General features: G+C 46.3%; 1 protein-coding gene across 1 annotated transcript; it reads right to left on the minus strand.

Moving 5' to 3' along the window:
- Nucleotides 1-485: 485 nt before the first annotated feature.
- On the minus strand, nucleotides 486-14,898 carry LOC138201209 (bone morphogenetic protein receptor type-2-like). The gene is made up of 19 exons (XM_069154501.1): nucleotides 14,681-14,898; nucleotides 12,850-13,007; nucleotides 10,731-10,922; nucleotides 10,328-10,540; nucleotides 9,876-9,980; nucleotides 9,694-9,800; nucleotides 9,308-9,541; nucleotides 8,425-8,539; nucleotides 8,132-8,292; nucleotides 7,793-7,940; nucleotides 7,414-7,550; nucleotides 7,067-7,203; nucleotides 6,680-6,875; nucleotides 6,487-6,565; nucleotides 6,303-6,382; nucleotides 6,098-6,217; nucleotides 5,861-6,025; nucleotides 4,216-5,134; nucleotides 486-4,127 (listed from the first exon to the last, which is right to left on the minus strand). The coding sequence occupies exons 2-19, from the start codon at nucleotides 12,905-12,907 to the stop codon at nucleotides 3,805-3,807; spliced, it is 3,489 nt and encodes a 1,162-aa protein (XP_069010602.1). The 5' UTR covers nucleotides 12,908-13,007; nucleotides 14,681-14,898; the 3' UTR covers nucleotides 486-3,804.

Here is a 14,898-nt window from a genome sequence, read left to right on the forward strand (position 1 = left end):
AATAAATCTGATATTTTAAAATCCTGTGGAGATATTAGTGATATATATTCATATATAATAGTGAGGAGACACTTTTGAGAAGTATCTTTAAGAATGTCATTGAATAATCTGCCAGTTTATCATATAAAGCAGGTAATATACTGGAAAAAAGTGAGCACACGTCTTCCAACAATCCCTGAGATTCTCAGATGAAGTACGTCACACCAAACTCGATTCGACAAATCAGACAGTTTAACACGGTCCTGCCTAATGCTGCACATACACATCCTTTGAGTAACAATATGAATGGGAAGGATTCTCCTGCTGCTCCTCTGCAGACACACAGCGCTGAGCAATACTTTCAAGTATTATCTGAAGCACATTAAAAAGTACTTCATTTAATTTTCATTCCCACAATTGACCTCAAAGTATTTGTTTTTACGAAAGTAGAAAGAACATCCGTAAAAAGTGTTCATGTCATGAAGGAAACACGCGGACTCACCAGATCGTCTGCACTTTGTTTAATGATGAACTTAAGCTTTGATATTTTTATGTTTGCGCTACATGGAAATACGACATGTTGGATGAAAGCCAGCGGGGTTCATGTATGAGCTGTGTGCAGCATGCGTTGTGGGAGGACATTAGTAGGCTGATGTCTGTAATACAACACGAGCAGGACTCAGTCGGTCCCTTATGAACGTATACAAGGTCCAATAATGTACATTTACACTGCTGGAAAACTATTGTACATACAAATACACATGAATAATGAAAAGTACACAGTATATTCACGTTCAAACATCCTGGAGCCTTCAGAGGACGTACAGCAGGTAAATATCACGTCTATCTACATCCCCCCCCCCCCCCCGCCCCGGGCCCCAACTCCCCCACAGCCAACCAGCTGCCGACAAATAATATAAATAAGGTTGAGTGATGCTTCATGCAGGAGGCTAAACGTGGTGAATATGTTCTTCTACAGAAGTAGATTTAATCACGATATAATCTTATGTCGGTGAAAGTCTTCTGTCACTTTAATCTGCCGGCGTTTGGACTTCAGAACGAACCGGACGGTGAACGAACCGTAGGGTTCTGCAACATGTCTTTTTTTACATTAGCTAATTTAGCTTCACTGTTAACTCATTTATTTTTTAACAGATAACTAATAAAAATAAACGTTATTTATCTCGTTCAGTGAACTCGTCATCAGAAGGATCAGACGAGGCAGAATAACTAAAGAAAGAACGGCTGCAAACTGCAAAAATCGATGTTGGAGCGTCCGTTCTCAACTTTATCTCACGTACTGAAGCTAACAACAGATCTATCGAGGTGAAACGGACGACTTTCTGCACTCGTGCCAAAAAACATCCGCCATGTTTTAGCATTGGCTTCTTCACACCTTCAGAGAAAGACGTCTTTGAACGCAGCGTAGTTTCAACCACGCTAAAGAAAGCTTTCAGAGCCTGGGTTAGCTAAACCAGAACTAGCTAAACCAGAACTAGCTAAACCAGAACTAGTTAAACCAGAACCAGCTAAACCAGAGAACCATCCGTGGAAAATGATGAATTATGGATGAAAGTTAATTCGTGTTTTAGGGGCGCTACAGATAATTTTAGTGTTCTAGTCTCAGATGAGCCTCTTAAACCAGAAGTGTCTACATTAGTTCTGGTTCTGGAACAGCCCGGACCAGGTCATATCTGAGTTCACACTCTATGAAGTAAAATAAAAGCGTATTATGTACATATCAGCATCTAGAAACAGTACAAACGGTAGAAATTACAAAAATAACAAAAGGAAAAATAGTTTTCAGAAGGCATCTTCAGAGACATGAAGGTAAAATAAGTTATAAAATAATATGGTTCTAACTAAATGTTCATAACGTACTGCAGGTGCACATGTAGAGCTGTTACAGATGTGTCACAAACAGAAATATAAAAGATTGCAACTTGTATTTAGAAAAACAGGAATTCAAAAATCAAATATTCAGAGAAATTTAACTGAAAATCTCTTAACAAAACAAACCAAACTAAAAAAAGAAGAAAATGGAGGAACGCCACTTTAAATCCAGTCTGCTCCGTTTTCTCCGGGTTGTTCAGTTGTTAAAAAATTACAAACCAAACTCCATTCAAAAAATGTGACATTTAAAAATAATTCCACTACTACCCAAAGGATATTTTGTGGATAATAACATCAAAATCACATTAATGAGAGTTTAAACTTGAAGACGGCATGTTGGGCCAGTTTATACCGAGCAGTGTACTAAAGTAAAGTGGAGATATTCTGAATTTACCAGATCCAAATTCAACTATTTGGCTTTAAAGCCTTAAATGAGTGATGAGTGACAGCTGCCTGAGTGACATGGAAATAAGACCGCTGTGGAGTTGTTGGAAGGCAGATTCGACCAGTTGGATTAAATCCGTCCTTCATCTTCTTCATCTCGTGCTCGTCTTTAAATGAGAAGAAGCGCGTGTTCCTGCCTTCATCGCCATGGTTACCTGAGGGGGTTGTACGTGGTCGAGGGCTCGCAGGTCACGCAGCTGACGGGCCGTGACGTTTATATCTTTGTCTCGTGGACTTCCTGTCTCCTTCCAGTCCAAACAGTTCGGTCCCAGCAGACCTCACAAGGCAGCGGACACAACTTCATAAAGGAAGTGCGAGTTAAAAGAACGAAGGTTCCCAACAGAGATGTTGTCAATCTGTCGGCCGTCTGAGTGAAACAGACGGCCGACAGGAGGCATCATGAGCAGGCTGCATAGCTAGATTCACTGTTTCAAGCAAAAACGCCTCTTTAATCACACGAAGACACAAAAACACAGAAATAGAGAAGAAAGTCCAACATGAACCGCACCAGGAGTCCATCATCTGGTTTTAATTATCTAAAGAACTCTAACGCTGTTTAAAGTGCTTATAAAATAGGACTCCTGCTCCGATCAAACCCTCTCCGGTCACCCCGATGAGCCGCCGCCGACGTCTTGAGCCACCGGTCAGCAGGAACAGATTCTGAGGTCTGGAGGAGGGACGGCTTGGTCCACAAAGGTCTTCACGGTTCCAAAACGTCGAACCAAACCCCAAACAGACCCTACCGATAGCATTAACTTTACAAAGACCTGATCCCAGAACAGCTGTACCCCCAACAAACTCCAATTCATATAAAAAACAGACCGTCCTGTTTCCAACAGTAAAAGCTGCTGTAAATGCAAGAAGATATCGAGGGGACCGTTTGGATCCATGACGGTACTGGACACATTGAGACTCAGACCAGGACCACAGGCGCGAGGTTACCACGCAAAGGTGGTTCTGTGGCATCGGAAACGTCCGTCACTTGGACACCAACAGATTTCTGAGCTCCTCCAGGGAAATTCATCACAACCAAGTCCGTCTGGAAGTAGAAGTCTGGAAGTGGACCAGAGGACGTTCCTTCACTCAGCCAACAACAGGTTGGGTCAAGGTCACGTCCACAAACCATCGGCCTCAACCACCAGAAGAGTCACGACGGGACATCTACAAGTAATCTCAGCTCATCACCAACACAAACATGTTTAGGACTTCATGGGTGTCAAGGTTGAATGTCTAAGGTCAAAAGGTCACAGGACGGCACCAATCAGCAGCAATCATTCCAATCGTATAATAAAGCCGACCCCGGCTCTTTTCGGATCTCAGTTGGGAGGTCGTGGGTTGTACGCGACGCCTTCAACCGGACGTTAGGAGCAGTTTAGTGCCAGGGAGGACGAATATGGCGGCTAACTGTCAACTTCCAAAACAAACAAGAAAGAAGTCCAAAAGAAATCAGGTGGGAAAAGAAAGAAAAGTTTCGATGAAGAAGCGACTTTAGAAGCAGGTCATCCCGTCGGGCTCAGAGGTCGTGGTCGCTGTGGCTCCGCCTCCAACCAGATAGACCGCCATGCTGGATTTGGATTGGTTGAGTTTGGGGACGCCGGTGCTGCTTGCTTTGTAAAGACCAGAGGAGAAAAGGGTCTGGCTGCTGCTACCGCTACTGGGGTTGAACTGGAAGTCCGGGTCGAGAGCCGTATCCGTGGAAACAACCCATGAGGCTGGACGCCATTTCTTCAGAGTGTAGGGAGTCTTGACCCGACGTTTTATTTTCTCTCCTGAGGCGCTCAGACTGCCGTCATCCGTCCCGGAAACATCGTCTGAGAAGGAGAAGAAACAGCCAGAGATGTGGAGGAAGATGTCTTTTGAAGGAATCACAACACAAGTACAGCACAGTAAACCACTCACCTGAGGAGATGCAGGAGGAGGACAGGTCCAGGGAACAGGGGCGCTGAGGCCTCCGGGCTTTGGTCGGTCCCACCTGGGACCTCAGTAGACCTGGTGTTTGTGGTTCTAAAGCTGGACTTTGTAGAGCTGCAGGTTCTGGAACTGAATTTTCCACCACAGCTACGGTTTCTGGACTTTGAATTTCCAAAGTTTCTGTGGCTGGAACCTCTTGAGTTGATGCTTCTGGATCTAAAACCGCAGCTTCTGGATTGGAAGCTGGAGCTTCTGCTGTTTCTGGGGATGAAGGTTTCTGCGTGAAGACTGATGCATCTAAAATTGGGGCTTTTGCAAATGCGGTTGGGGCACTTCCAGATGAAGTTTGATTTCCTGGAGGGAATCCACTGGTCAGCTGAATTGCTGGTTGTGGTTCAGGTGCAGGTCCACCGGGTCCGACCTCCAAACCTCGGCAGACCTTGACCTCTGAACCCACCGCCAGCCGGTTGTTGTTGTTATTGGAGTTTGAGCCTCGTCCAGATAAGATGTTACCAGCTCGGCTGTGATGATGATGATGAGGAGGAGGAGGAGGAGGCGGTTCCCTCTCAGCAGGCGGCTGTTCCCTCCTCAGCAGTGGTTCATGCTCGTCAGGACTGAAGTTGAGCAGATTCAGGCGGCTGTCTTCTCCTTCACTCATCCCTCCCTCCATCTTGTCCTCGTCCTCCACCTGTGGTCCCGCTGGATTGGTCCGACCTCCACCAACCGTCCCATTGGTCACCAGGGTGGGGACGCCGGCGCTGTAGCCGCCGGCCGTGATGGAGTGGACTTCTCTCCCGGTCGCAGCATTGCTTCTGGTGTTTGTGTTGTTGGTAACCGTGGTTACCAGGTGTGGCTCTGCAGCCGCGACGACCATCACCGTGTTCAACTTAGCAACACCTGTCTCCACCTGGAAAACACCAAGTTGTGGGTCAGGTGGATGTTTGAACGTAGCTTAACCTTGTTGTAGAGAGTTCACACTGTTAGACATTAATCGGAGTTACAACAAAGGACGTGCTGCCGCTACGAAGTGGAGGTCTGTGGGTAGAAAACGTGTCCAAAAAATAATAACATAAAAATAAACATAATAACAACATAATCATAAACAAAATATTAAACATAATAACAACATAATGATTAACATAATAACAACAACATAAAATACACATAATAGACATAATGATAAACATAATAACAACATAATAATAAACATAATAACATAATAATAGACAATGATAAACATAATAATAAACATAATAACATAATAATAAACATAATAATAAGCATAATGATAAACATGGTAATAAACATAATAATAAACATAGAAACATAATCATAAACATGATAATAAGCATAATAAACATAACAACAACATAATAATAAACATGATAATAAACATAAAGGACAAACACAACTCAGCAAACAGTCGATGGACTCCACCTCTTAAAACTAGAAACCAAAATATCCTGAAATGATGGTCGAATGGCAAAGTTAATAATAGATAGAAGACAAAACACCCAACATGACCCCAGAACTTTACCCAGAACTTTACCGGGCTTTCGGCATCAAGACCCGATGATATGAGATGAATAACGGTGAACCTGTTTGAACCTGATCACATGAAATCCTCTCATACCTGTCGGTGGTTGGACTTCAGCCTCCCCAGCTTAAGTCGAGAGGCGGCGCCCTCCTTGGTTCTAGGGAGCAGGTGGAGACTGCCGGGCCTCTGGGGCAGGTTCTGCTGCTTGGGGAGGGCGTGGACGGAGGAGGACGGGGGCGTGTCCACCTGAAGATTATTCACCTGGAAGAGGAACAGCAAGTGATGTCAGGTTACTGCATTCAGCAGCCACTCGTGTAACGGAGGTGGTCCTACCTCAGAACTATGCCGGTTCTGATGGTACAGCAGGCTGCTGGACTGTGGTTCTGATCCAAACTGTTTCTGCGAATGTTCCATCAGGTTTTCATCAGAAGTTCCCCTCAGGTTCTTATCCACCTGCACACAGACGTTACAGATGTTCCTGTTGGTGATGTGAGGCAGGTCAGACACACCGAAACAAGACAGAACCAAAAGGTCAAACCTCTTTTGGGTCAAGTTTGGTGGCCTCCAGGTCTTCTTCTGTCAGCTGCAGGCAGACCGGGATACTGGACACAGCACCACCTGGAGGACAACAGCAAGTATGAGGAAATGTTAATGAACATTAATGAACAGCTGCTGCAGTTCCCCCTCCCCTTCCCCCCACCCGGCATCTGGATGTGTGTTACCACTGTGTTGGGATTCAGAGATGGAGCAGAGGACGGTAGCGGTGGTCACGCTGCAGTCTGACGAGGACCGAGCCTGATTCTGAGGCACAGAGTGATGCAGCGAGTGAATAAAAGTCTCAAATGTGAATATTATATTATGAAGGATTAAGATTTATCGACGTTGTTTTTACTCCGACGCGGGTCGAACTTCTACCTGCGCCTGCTGCCGCTCGTAGTTGATGGAGTTCCTGTTTTTCTCGGCACCTTCTGCTCCGCTTGTGGTCGTTTTGATGACCGATGTTGGGTGCCCATCACCCTGGAGATTCTTGACCACGCCCACCTGGAGATCCTCAATGTAGGAAGAGGCGGAGCTAACCTGAGGAGGCCACCGTCCACCGTGAGACAGATTCCTGAGAAAGACAGACAACCTTTTATATAACCTCTATAACCTTTTTTTACTGTGTATACCTGTGGTTCTGTAGTGTGTGTATACCTGTGGTTGTGTAGTGCAGTGTGTGTATACCTGTGGTTGTGTAGTGCAGTGTGTATACCTGTGGTTGTGTAGTGCGTGTATACCTGTGGTTGTGTAGTGTGCATATACCTGTGGTTGTGTAGTGCAGTGTGTGTAGTCAGCAGTGTGAGTTCGGACAGTCGTTCCTCAGCACACTGAGCGGTGAGTCGAGCCTCAGCGTCCTGATCCCAGCAGTCCTCCATCGTCTCCTTCAGTGAGCGTAACGCCTTCACACACACACACACACACACACACACACACACAGAATATTTTTTAGATATTGAGAGCAGATGTTTTTTGAAGTACCTTAAATGCAAATTCCACCTGAAACAGACTAACATTTTGGGAGCCTTTCTGCCCTGAATTGAGGCTGTCAGGTGTGTTTGCTGTGTGTACTGTCAGGAGGAGCTGGTTGGAACCGGATCAGAGAGACTCACCAGGCTGTTCTCCTTCCAGGCTTCAGGGAATCTGGGTCGGTACTTCTCTCTGACCACCAGGATCTGCATGTCCTCGAAGCTCGGATGGTTCCCGAGCTCGGCCTGGAAGGCCAGTTGGTACTCTGGAGCGGCTTCACCTGAACACACACACCAACAAGTTAGCGATGAGGCTACATGCTAACACCTCCTCCTCAGGGAAACGCTGATGTCATCATGATGTCATGATCAGACGGCGTCACGACAACAACATCCTGAAGGATGCAACATTTTAATGAACAAATAAAGTTACAGATTATTATAGTAAATGCTGTCAGTATTTTATTTTGACAGCAGACAGTAAACGGTGAGCAGGAGGCAGCAGTGTGTGTGTCTGTGTTACCTGGGAAGAGGGCGGAGCATCTCCTGAAGCTCTCCCAGTACAACAGACCCAGAGCGTAAACATCCACCTGCTTCAGCGCCGACTCACAATCTCTGAGGTTCAGAGCTCCGCCCAGAACTTCCGGGGACATGTAGCGCACCGTCCCCACCTACACAGATACACAGACATACAAATACACACACACACATACACACGCACACACACACACACACACAAACACGCACGCACACACACACACACACACACACACACACACACACACACACACACACACACCGGTCAGTCCCCTTCCAGATGTTTCACATCAGTTTCAGCAGCTGTGGGGTCACATGACCTGACCTCAGATATGGCCATGGTGTCGTCGTCTCCGTGGCGACAGGGCCGGCTGCCCGTCAGCCTCATGGACAGACCGAAGTCTGCGAGGACGCAGGACAGGTCAGCTCGGACTAGGACGTTCCTGCTGGTCAGGTCTCTGTGGGCCACCGCTGGTTTGTACTGGTCTGAGACACAAGACATATCCTGGTTGTTGTTGTTGTTTACATCACAGCAGGTAAACAAACACACAGCTGTGTGTGTGTGTGTGTGTGTGTGTGTGTGTGTGTGTGTGTGTGTGTGTGTGTGTGTGTTGTTACCTCCCCTGTAGAGCTCCGTGTGCAGGAAGGAGAGTCCTCTGGTGACACCGTGAGTCATCCTGCAGCAGGTCAACCAGTCCACCGTGTGGAGAGACAGATAGTGGGACAGACAGCCCTGACAGACAGACAGACAGACAGAAAGAAAGAAAGAAAGAAAGGAAGAGAGACAGACAAAGAGACAGACAGATAGACAGACAGAGACATACAAAGAGACAGACGAATTCTGCTTTTACCTTTGTATGTTTAACCAGTCTTTATGCTAAGCTAGGCTAACAGTTCCCCCTACCTCCAGTCTTTATGCTAAGCTAATGTAATATAACTATAATGCTTTCCTTTAAAAGCATCAGAATCCATCAGGCTGGTTTCTGGTTTCATTTGTTGAGTTCAATGTTTCTGTTCTGTGTGTGTGTGTGTGTGTGTGTGTGTGTGTGTGTGTGTGTGTGTGTGTGTGTGTGTGTGTGTGTGTGTGTGTGTGAACAGAGACAGTTAAGCCGGTAATTACTGTCTGTCTGTCTGCAGAGGAATGCAGAGAAACAGAGCAGACATGACACTGATTCTGTGTGTATGCGTGTGTGCGCGCGTGCGTGCGTGCGTGCGTGTGTGTGTGTGTGTGTGTGTGTGTGTGGTCAGTGGCTCCAGACAGGAAGTAGGCGTGACGGCGCCTTGCTGCAGCACAATAACAGACTAATGGAGGGGAGACAACCAGCTGACTGTCTGAAGGTGCTCAGTGTGTCCTGAGGGTGGCGCTGCAGGTCTGAGGATGTGAGCAGTTCAACAATCACCACATCTCATATTTTATCCACTAAACAATGAGACCTGACGTATTTAATTAATAATAGCTAGTGTTAGCGTGGAGCCCTGGTTGTCGTAGTAACCGTCTTACATGTGGGTAGAACTCCATGAGGATGAGGAACTCCAGGCGGCCGTCGGCCGTTGTCCTCTCATCAGCGGTCAGGAAGCGGGCAATGTTGTCGTGCTGCTGGAGCAGCGGCAGGAAGTAAATGGAGCGCTCGTTGGTGAAGTTCTGACGGTTCGCCGAGCTGAACAGCTTCACGGCCACGCAGCGCTCGTTAAGACAGCCACGATACACAGCGCCGTAACGGCCTCGACCAATCAGCTGCCAGAGAGGAGGACAGAAACAACCAATCAGCAGCCAGAGAGGAGGACAGACAGAAACAGGACACTGAGGTGTTCCTCAGGGTTCAGTTAACATTGATGTGTTTGTACTTTATTGTGGCGGGTAAAATAGGAAGTGAAAGATGTGTGTACCTCCATCATCTTCAGGCTGTCGAGGTCAACAGCAGACTCGGTGTTTCCTGCCTCCATCACATCGTCAGCTGACAGACTGAACTTCTGCCTCCCTGCAAAACACACATCTACACTTCACAATCAGCTGAGTGTGTGTGTGTGTGTGTGTGTGTGTGTGTGTGTGTGTGTGTGTGTGTGTGTACTTTTCATCATGCGGTATCCCAGGAACAGCGCCACGATGAGGATGGCTGCTATGGCGACGGTTACCAGGGCGACGAGCACCGTCTCCTCCGGCGTCAGCTGGCGATCTGTGAGGTTATGATGTCATCGTTAACGTCACGGTGACATTATCAGTCACAGGTTCAGATGTCCTCACAAAGACACAAAGTAGCCAAAGTCCCTCGCACCGTCTGTCCCCTGTTCCGTCTGTCCCTTGTCCCATCTGTCCCCTGTCCGGTCTGTCCCTCGTCCCGTCTGTCCCCCGTCCAGTCTGTCCCCCGTTCCCTCTGTTCCCCGTCCAGTCTGTCCCTTGTTCCGTCTGTCCCCCTTCCCATCTGCCCCTCGTCCCGTCTGTCCCCTGTCCCGTCTGTCCCCGTCAACCGGACGACTGTGACGTGTGTAATGAGCGCACTGATTAGTCGGGACAGAGCGGCACCTGTCTGTCCGTCGTCCCGGCCGTCCGTCTTCATGGGCCGCAAGGCGGGGGTGTCAGCGGTGGGCGGGGCCTCTGTGAAGTTGGCGTTGCAGAGGTCGCGGCCGCAGCAGCAGAAACGATAGTTGGCTTTCTGCATCTGAGAGCTGGTCGCCGTCACCAGGACGCAGCGGTCGCCATGACACTCCTGCTGGCTGCCGACGTGCATCCAACAACCTGCACGGAAACACAGGATGTTGTTTTACTGGACTTTCAAAATAAGTAATAAATTCAAGAAGTAAAGACACTAAAGGGTTTTTAAAAAAGACCTTCATCTCCGGGGGGGCGGAGCTTAAAGGTAACTAGTTTCTATTAAGACTTCACGGCCGACAACCAATCAGGCTCCTCCTCCACCTGATGACCTCACCTTGGTTTAACAGCTGCATCTCCCCATCAGCTCTTTTTTCCCACAATCCATAGCAGCGGGAGCCGCGGCTGCAGCGGATCGTGCCATTCTCCTGTACCACTCCTCGGAGCTCATTGGCTGGAGCAGGCTCCGCCCCCTGCAGGCTGTTGGTGAAGGCGCACAGTCGGTCCTCCCCGTCCTCCAACTGGAAACCTGCAGACAGTGACGGACAGAGTGACATGGGGGGCCGAAGGTCAGGGGTCAACAATTGATTGTTGTATCGTAGTATAGTACTGTAGTACCGTAGTACTGTATATTTATTTATTTATTTGCTTTTCATTTTTCCTGCAGGAAGTCTGAAGTTTCTATTTTTACATCAAACTGAGCATCGAACAGATCTATCCCAGAATAAAACTTTCAACTGTTTTTTTGTTCAGTGCAGCTGATGTTTCATGTTGCCGTAGCAACAGCAGCACCTGCTCTCCAGAGGAAGCACCTTCTCACTGCCTACAAAGATGGCCGACATCACCACTTCCTCCATCACCTGTCAGAAATGTTGCTGCCGTCTTGTCATGTCACGTCTTGTGATGTCATTTACAACCACGGTGTGCCACATAGACCCCGCCCACAAATAAGGCCACACCCCTTGAACTTTATTGGACTGTTGTGATCGCTGATTATTTTCTAGATAAAAATGATCATAAAACGGCCGGCTGTCGAGCAAGCTACATGTCAGCTAACTTTAGCTACGAAAGAAAATAAACATTATGGTACAAATCTGTAATTTACGTGCAGTTTGGAGGCGGGGAGTGCCGCCCCGGCTGCTTTCTGTCGTTACAATGAACAGATGTTCCCTAAATGTCTCACATGCTATCAGTAGATGCTAGCTGGCTCAGACGGATTCATGGCCAAAAGTTAAAGTGGAGAGACTGAAATAACGTGAAGTTACTGACGTGGTTCGCCGACGCCACGTTATAAATAATAATGTAATAATACATCGGTGTGGATGAAGCAGATATAAAAATTGGTACCGAAGAAAAATACATTTTTAGATCCTTTTCATTCCGTGATATAAAAATACCGTACGACTGGTTGTTCCGTTAGTTCGGTATGGAGGGCGAAGCAGGAGGCGGGGCCTCGACAGCACGTCTCCGCCCCCCAGTCACTACTGCTCACCCTCTGATTGTAAATGACATCACCAGACCAAGATGGCAGCGGGCATAATGTCATCCATCTTTAATCATTTTAATGATACTTCCTGTCGCGCCCCCCTCTGAGGTCTCAGGGGGCGGAGCCTCCTGGTTTCAGGTTTATGGTTGGACAGTTCGCTGAGATGGTTGATAACAATGACAATCCCCGTGAGGATCGGGAAACAAGTTTGTGTGTGTGTGTGTGTGTGTGTGTGTGTGTGTGTGTGTGTGTGTGTGTGTGTGTGTGTGTGTGTGGTCGTCAGGCCTCAGGAATCCGTCCCTCCCTGATCTCTCGGAGCCGGCAGCGTCTCTGTTTAGTCTGTGAACTTACAATGAGGGGATGGTGGTGTGTGTGTGTGTGTGTGTGTGTGTGTGTGTGTGTGTGTGTGTGTGTGTGTGTGTGAGAGAGAGTCTTATCAGCCACATCACAACAAAAACACTAAACCAGCTTAGACTGCCCGACGACTGCATGCGTGAGTGTTCCAGCATTTCTCTAGGAGTCCGGATGTGAGCTTGTGTGTGTGTGTGTGTGTGTGTGTGTGTGTGTGTGTGTGTGTGTGTGTGTGTGTGTGTGTGTGTGTGTGTGTGTGTTGTGTGTACGTGTGTGTGTGTGTGTGTGTGTGTGTGTGCATCAGGACTTCAACAGAATATAAAACGACACTCCGTCACGCTGCTAACGAGGTGTTCCTGTTCCCACTGAGCTCATTGGTCTGTGAACACAACAGTGAACTTCGCTTACAAATGAACCTGTCAGATGGATTCATGTGAAGTTCTGAGGACCTGCTGACTTGAGCGGCGCCACTTCTGGACTGCGACTACGTTAGCCTAAACACGCCAACATTAGCCACAGAGAGCCACAGCATCACAGTCTCTGTGCTAAGCTAGGCTAACATTTCCCCTCTGCTTCCAGTGTTTGTGTTAAGCTGAGCTTGTGTGTGCTTCGTACTAACCGGTGGCGGCAGGCAGCAGCAGGACACACAGACACGCCGTCAGTGCTGATGAAGCCATGTTGGATGGTCGTCACAGAAACGCTGGAACACGGGCCGGCGCCATCATTGGTCCTGCATCAGATCCTCCTGAAGGAAATGGACACACAGCATCTCCACCTCTGACAAACACAAACATCCACGTTACTGTCCTGGAGGCAGGACGAGTCACTGCTGACAAATCTCGCCAATATCTCTGTAGTGTCTCTACAATATGTCTATGCTGTCTCTAAAATATCTCTATACTGTCTCTACAATATGTCTATACTGTCTCGACAATATGTTTATGCTGTCTCTAAAATATCTCTATATTGTCTCTACAATATCTCTATACTGTCTCGGCAATATCTCTATACTGTCTCCACAATATCTATCATACTGTCTCTACAATGTCTCTATACTGTCTCTACAACATCTCTCAAACTGTCTCTATAATATCTCTATACTGTCGCTACAATATCTCTATACTGTCTCGGCAATATCTCTATAGTGTCTCTAAAGTATCTCTACAGTATCTCTATAATGTCTCTAAACTACAGAGATATTGCCGAGACAGTATAGAGATATTGTCTCGGCAATATCTCTATAGTGTCTCTAAAGTATCTCTGCAATATCTCTATAGTGTCTTGACAATATCTCTATAGTGTCTCTAAAATATCGCTTCAATATCTTTATACTGTCGCGATAATATCTCTATAGTGTCTCTAAAATATCTCCACAATATCTCTATAATGCTTCTGAAATATCTCTATACTGTCTCTACAATATCTATTATACTGTCTCTACAATGTCTACACTGTCTCTACAATATCTCTAATACTATCTCTACAATATCTCTATAATGTCTCTACAGTATATCTATGCTGTCTCTATAATATCTCTCATACTCTCTATAATATCTGTAATACTGTCTCTACAATATCTCTAAGACTTTCTATAACATCTCTAATACTATCTCTATAACAATACAAAATATTTACATCTCTATAAAATCTTTAACAATATGTCCAATGATATCTCAATGATATCCCAAACAATGTTATATGTATGTAATATTTCTAACAATGTCTCTATAATATTTATATAATATACCTAATAATATCTGTATAATATATCTGACAATGTTTCTCATAACTTCTCTAACAATGTTGCTGTAATATCTCTAATAATGTCTCCATAATATGTCTATACAATTTGTATAACATTGCTAACAATGGCTTTATGATATCTCTAACAATGTCTCCTAAAATATTTCTAAATATCTCAAGCAATGTCATTGTAATATCTCTAACAATGTGTCTATAATATCATCATTAATAAAACATATTTAACACTTTCTCTCATTATATCTCTGTAATATTTCTATAATATCTCTAACAAAATCTCGATAATATCTCTGCCAATCTCTAACACACTCTCTCATCATGTCTCTCCGATATTTCGATAATATCTCCAACAATGTCTCTATAATCCAGCACATCCAAAACATGTGTTACACTCACCAGTATATGTCATATCTATCATTAGGACCTGGCAGCGGTTCGTAGTGACCTTCATGATTCACCTGCTGTGTGCATCTCCTCCCCCCACCCCACCCCCACATACGCTGCACATACAAAACACATGTGTGTGCTGCAGGTCATATGACAGATGTTCTGATCACCTGTCATGTTGGTCTGCAGATACATTTAACGGCAGCTGAGCTGAGGCGGGAAGGGAGTGGCGTACACACACACACACACACACACACACACACACACACACACAGACACCGGTCGGTAGAAACGGTTCATACCGGTGAGGAAGACTCCGCTCTGAACGAGTAGATGAAGCCGCCTGTCTGTCCCTGTTTTTTCTTTATTCTGGCCCGGCTCGTTTCGGCTCTGCTCAGCTCCACTCGGCTCGGTTCGGACTCTCTTCTCAGGTATTAATCCAGATCCAGGAGAGGGTTTCATCAACAGGATGAGAAAATCCGCAGAAATGAAGCTGCGCTGTTTCTGTGCGGCTCTAGAC

Source organism: Embiotoca jacksoni, unplaced genomic scaffold, assembly GCF_022577435.1.
Source record: "Embiotoca jacksoni isolate LCO1_2020_lvr unplaced genomic scaffold, fEmbJac1.0.p SCAF_2, whole genome shotgun sequence".
Lineage (NCBI taxonomy): Eukaryota > Metazoa > Chordata > Actinopteri > Embiotocidae > Embiotoca > Embiotoca jacksoni.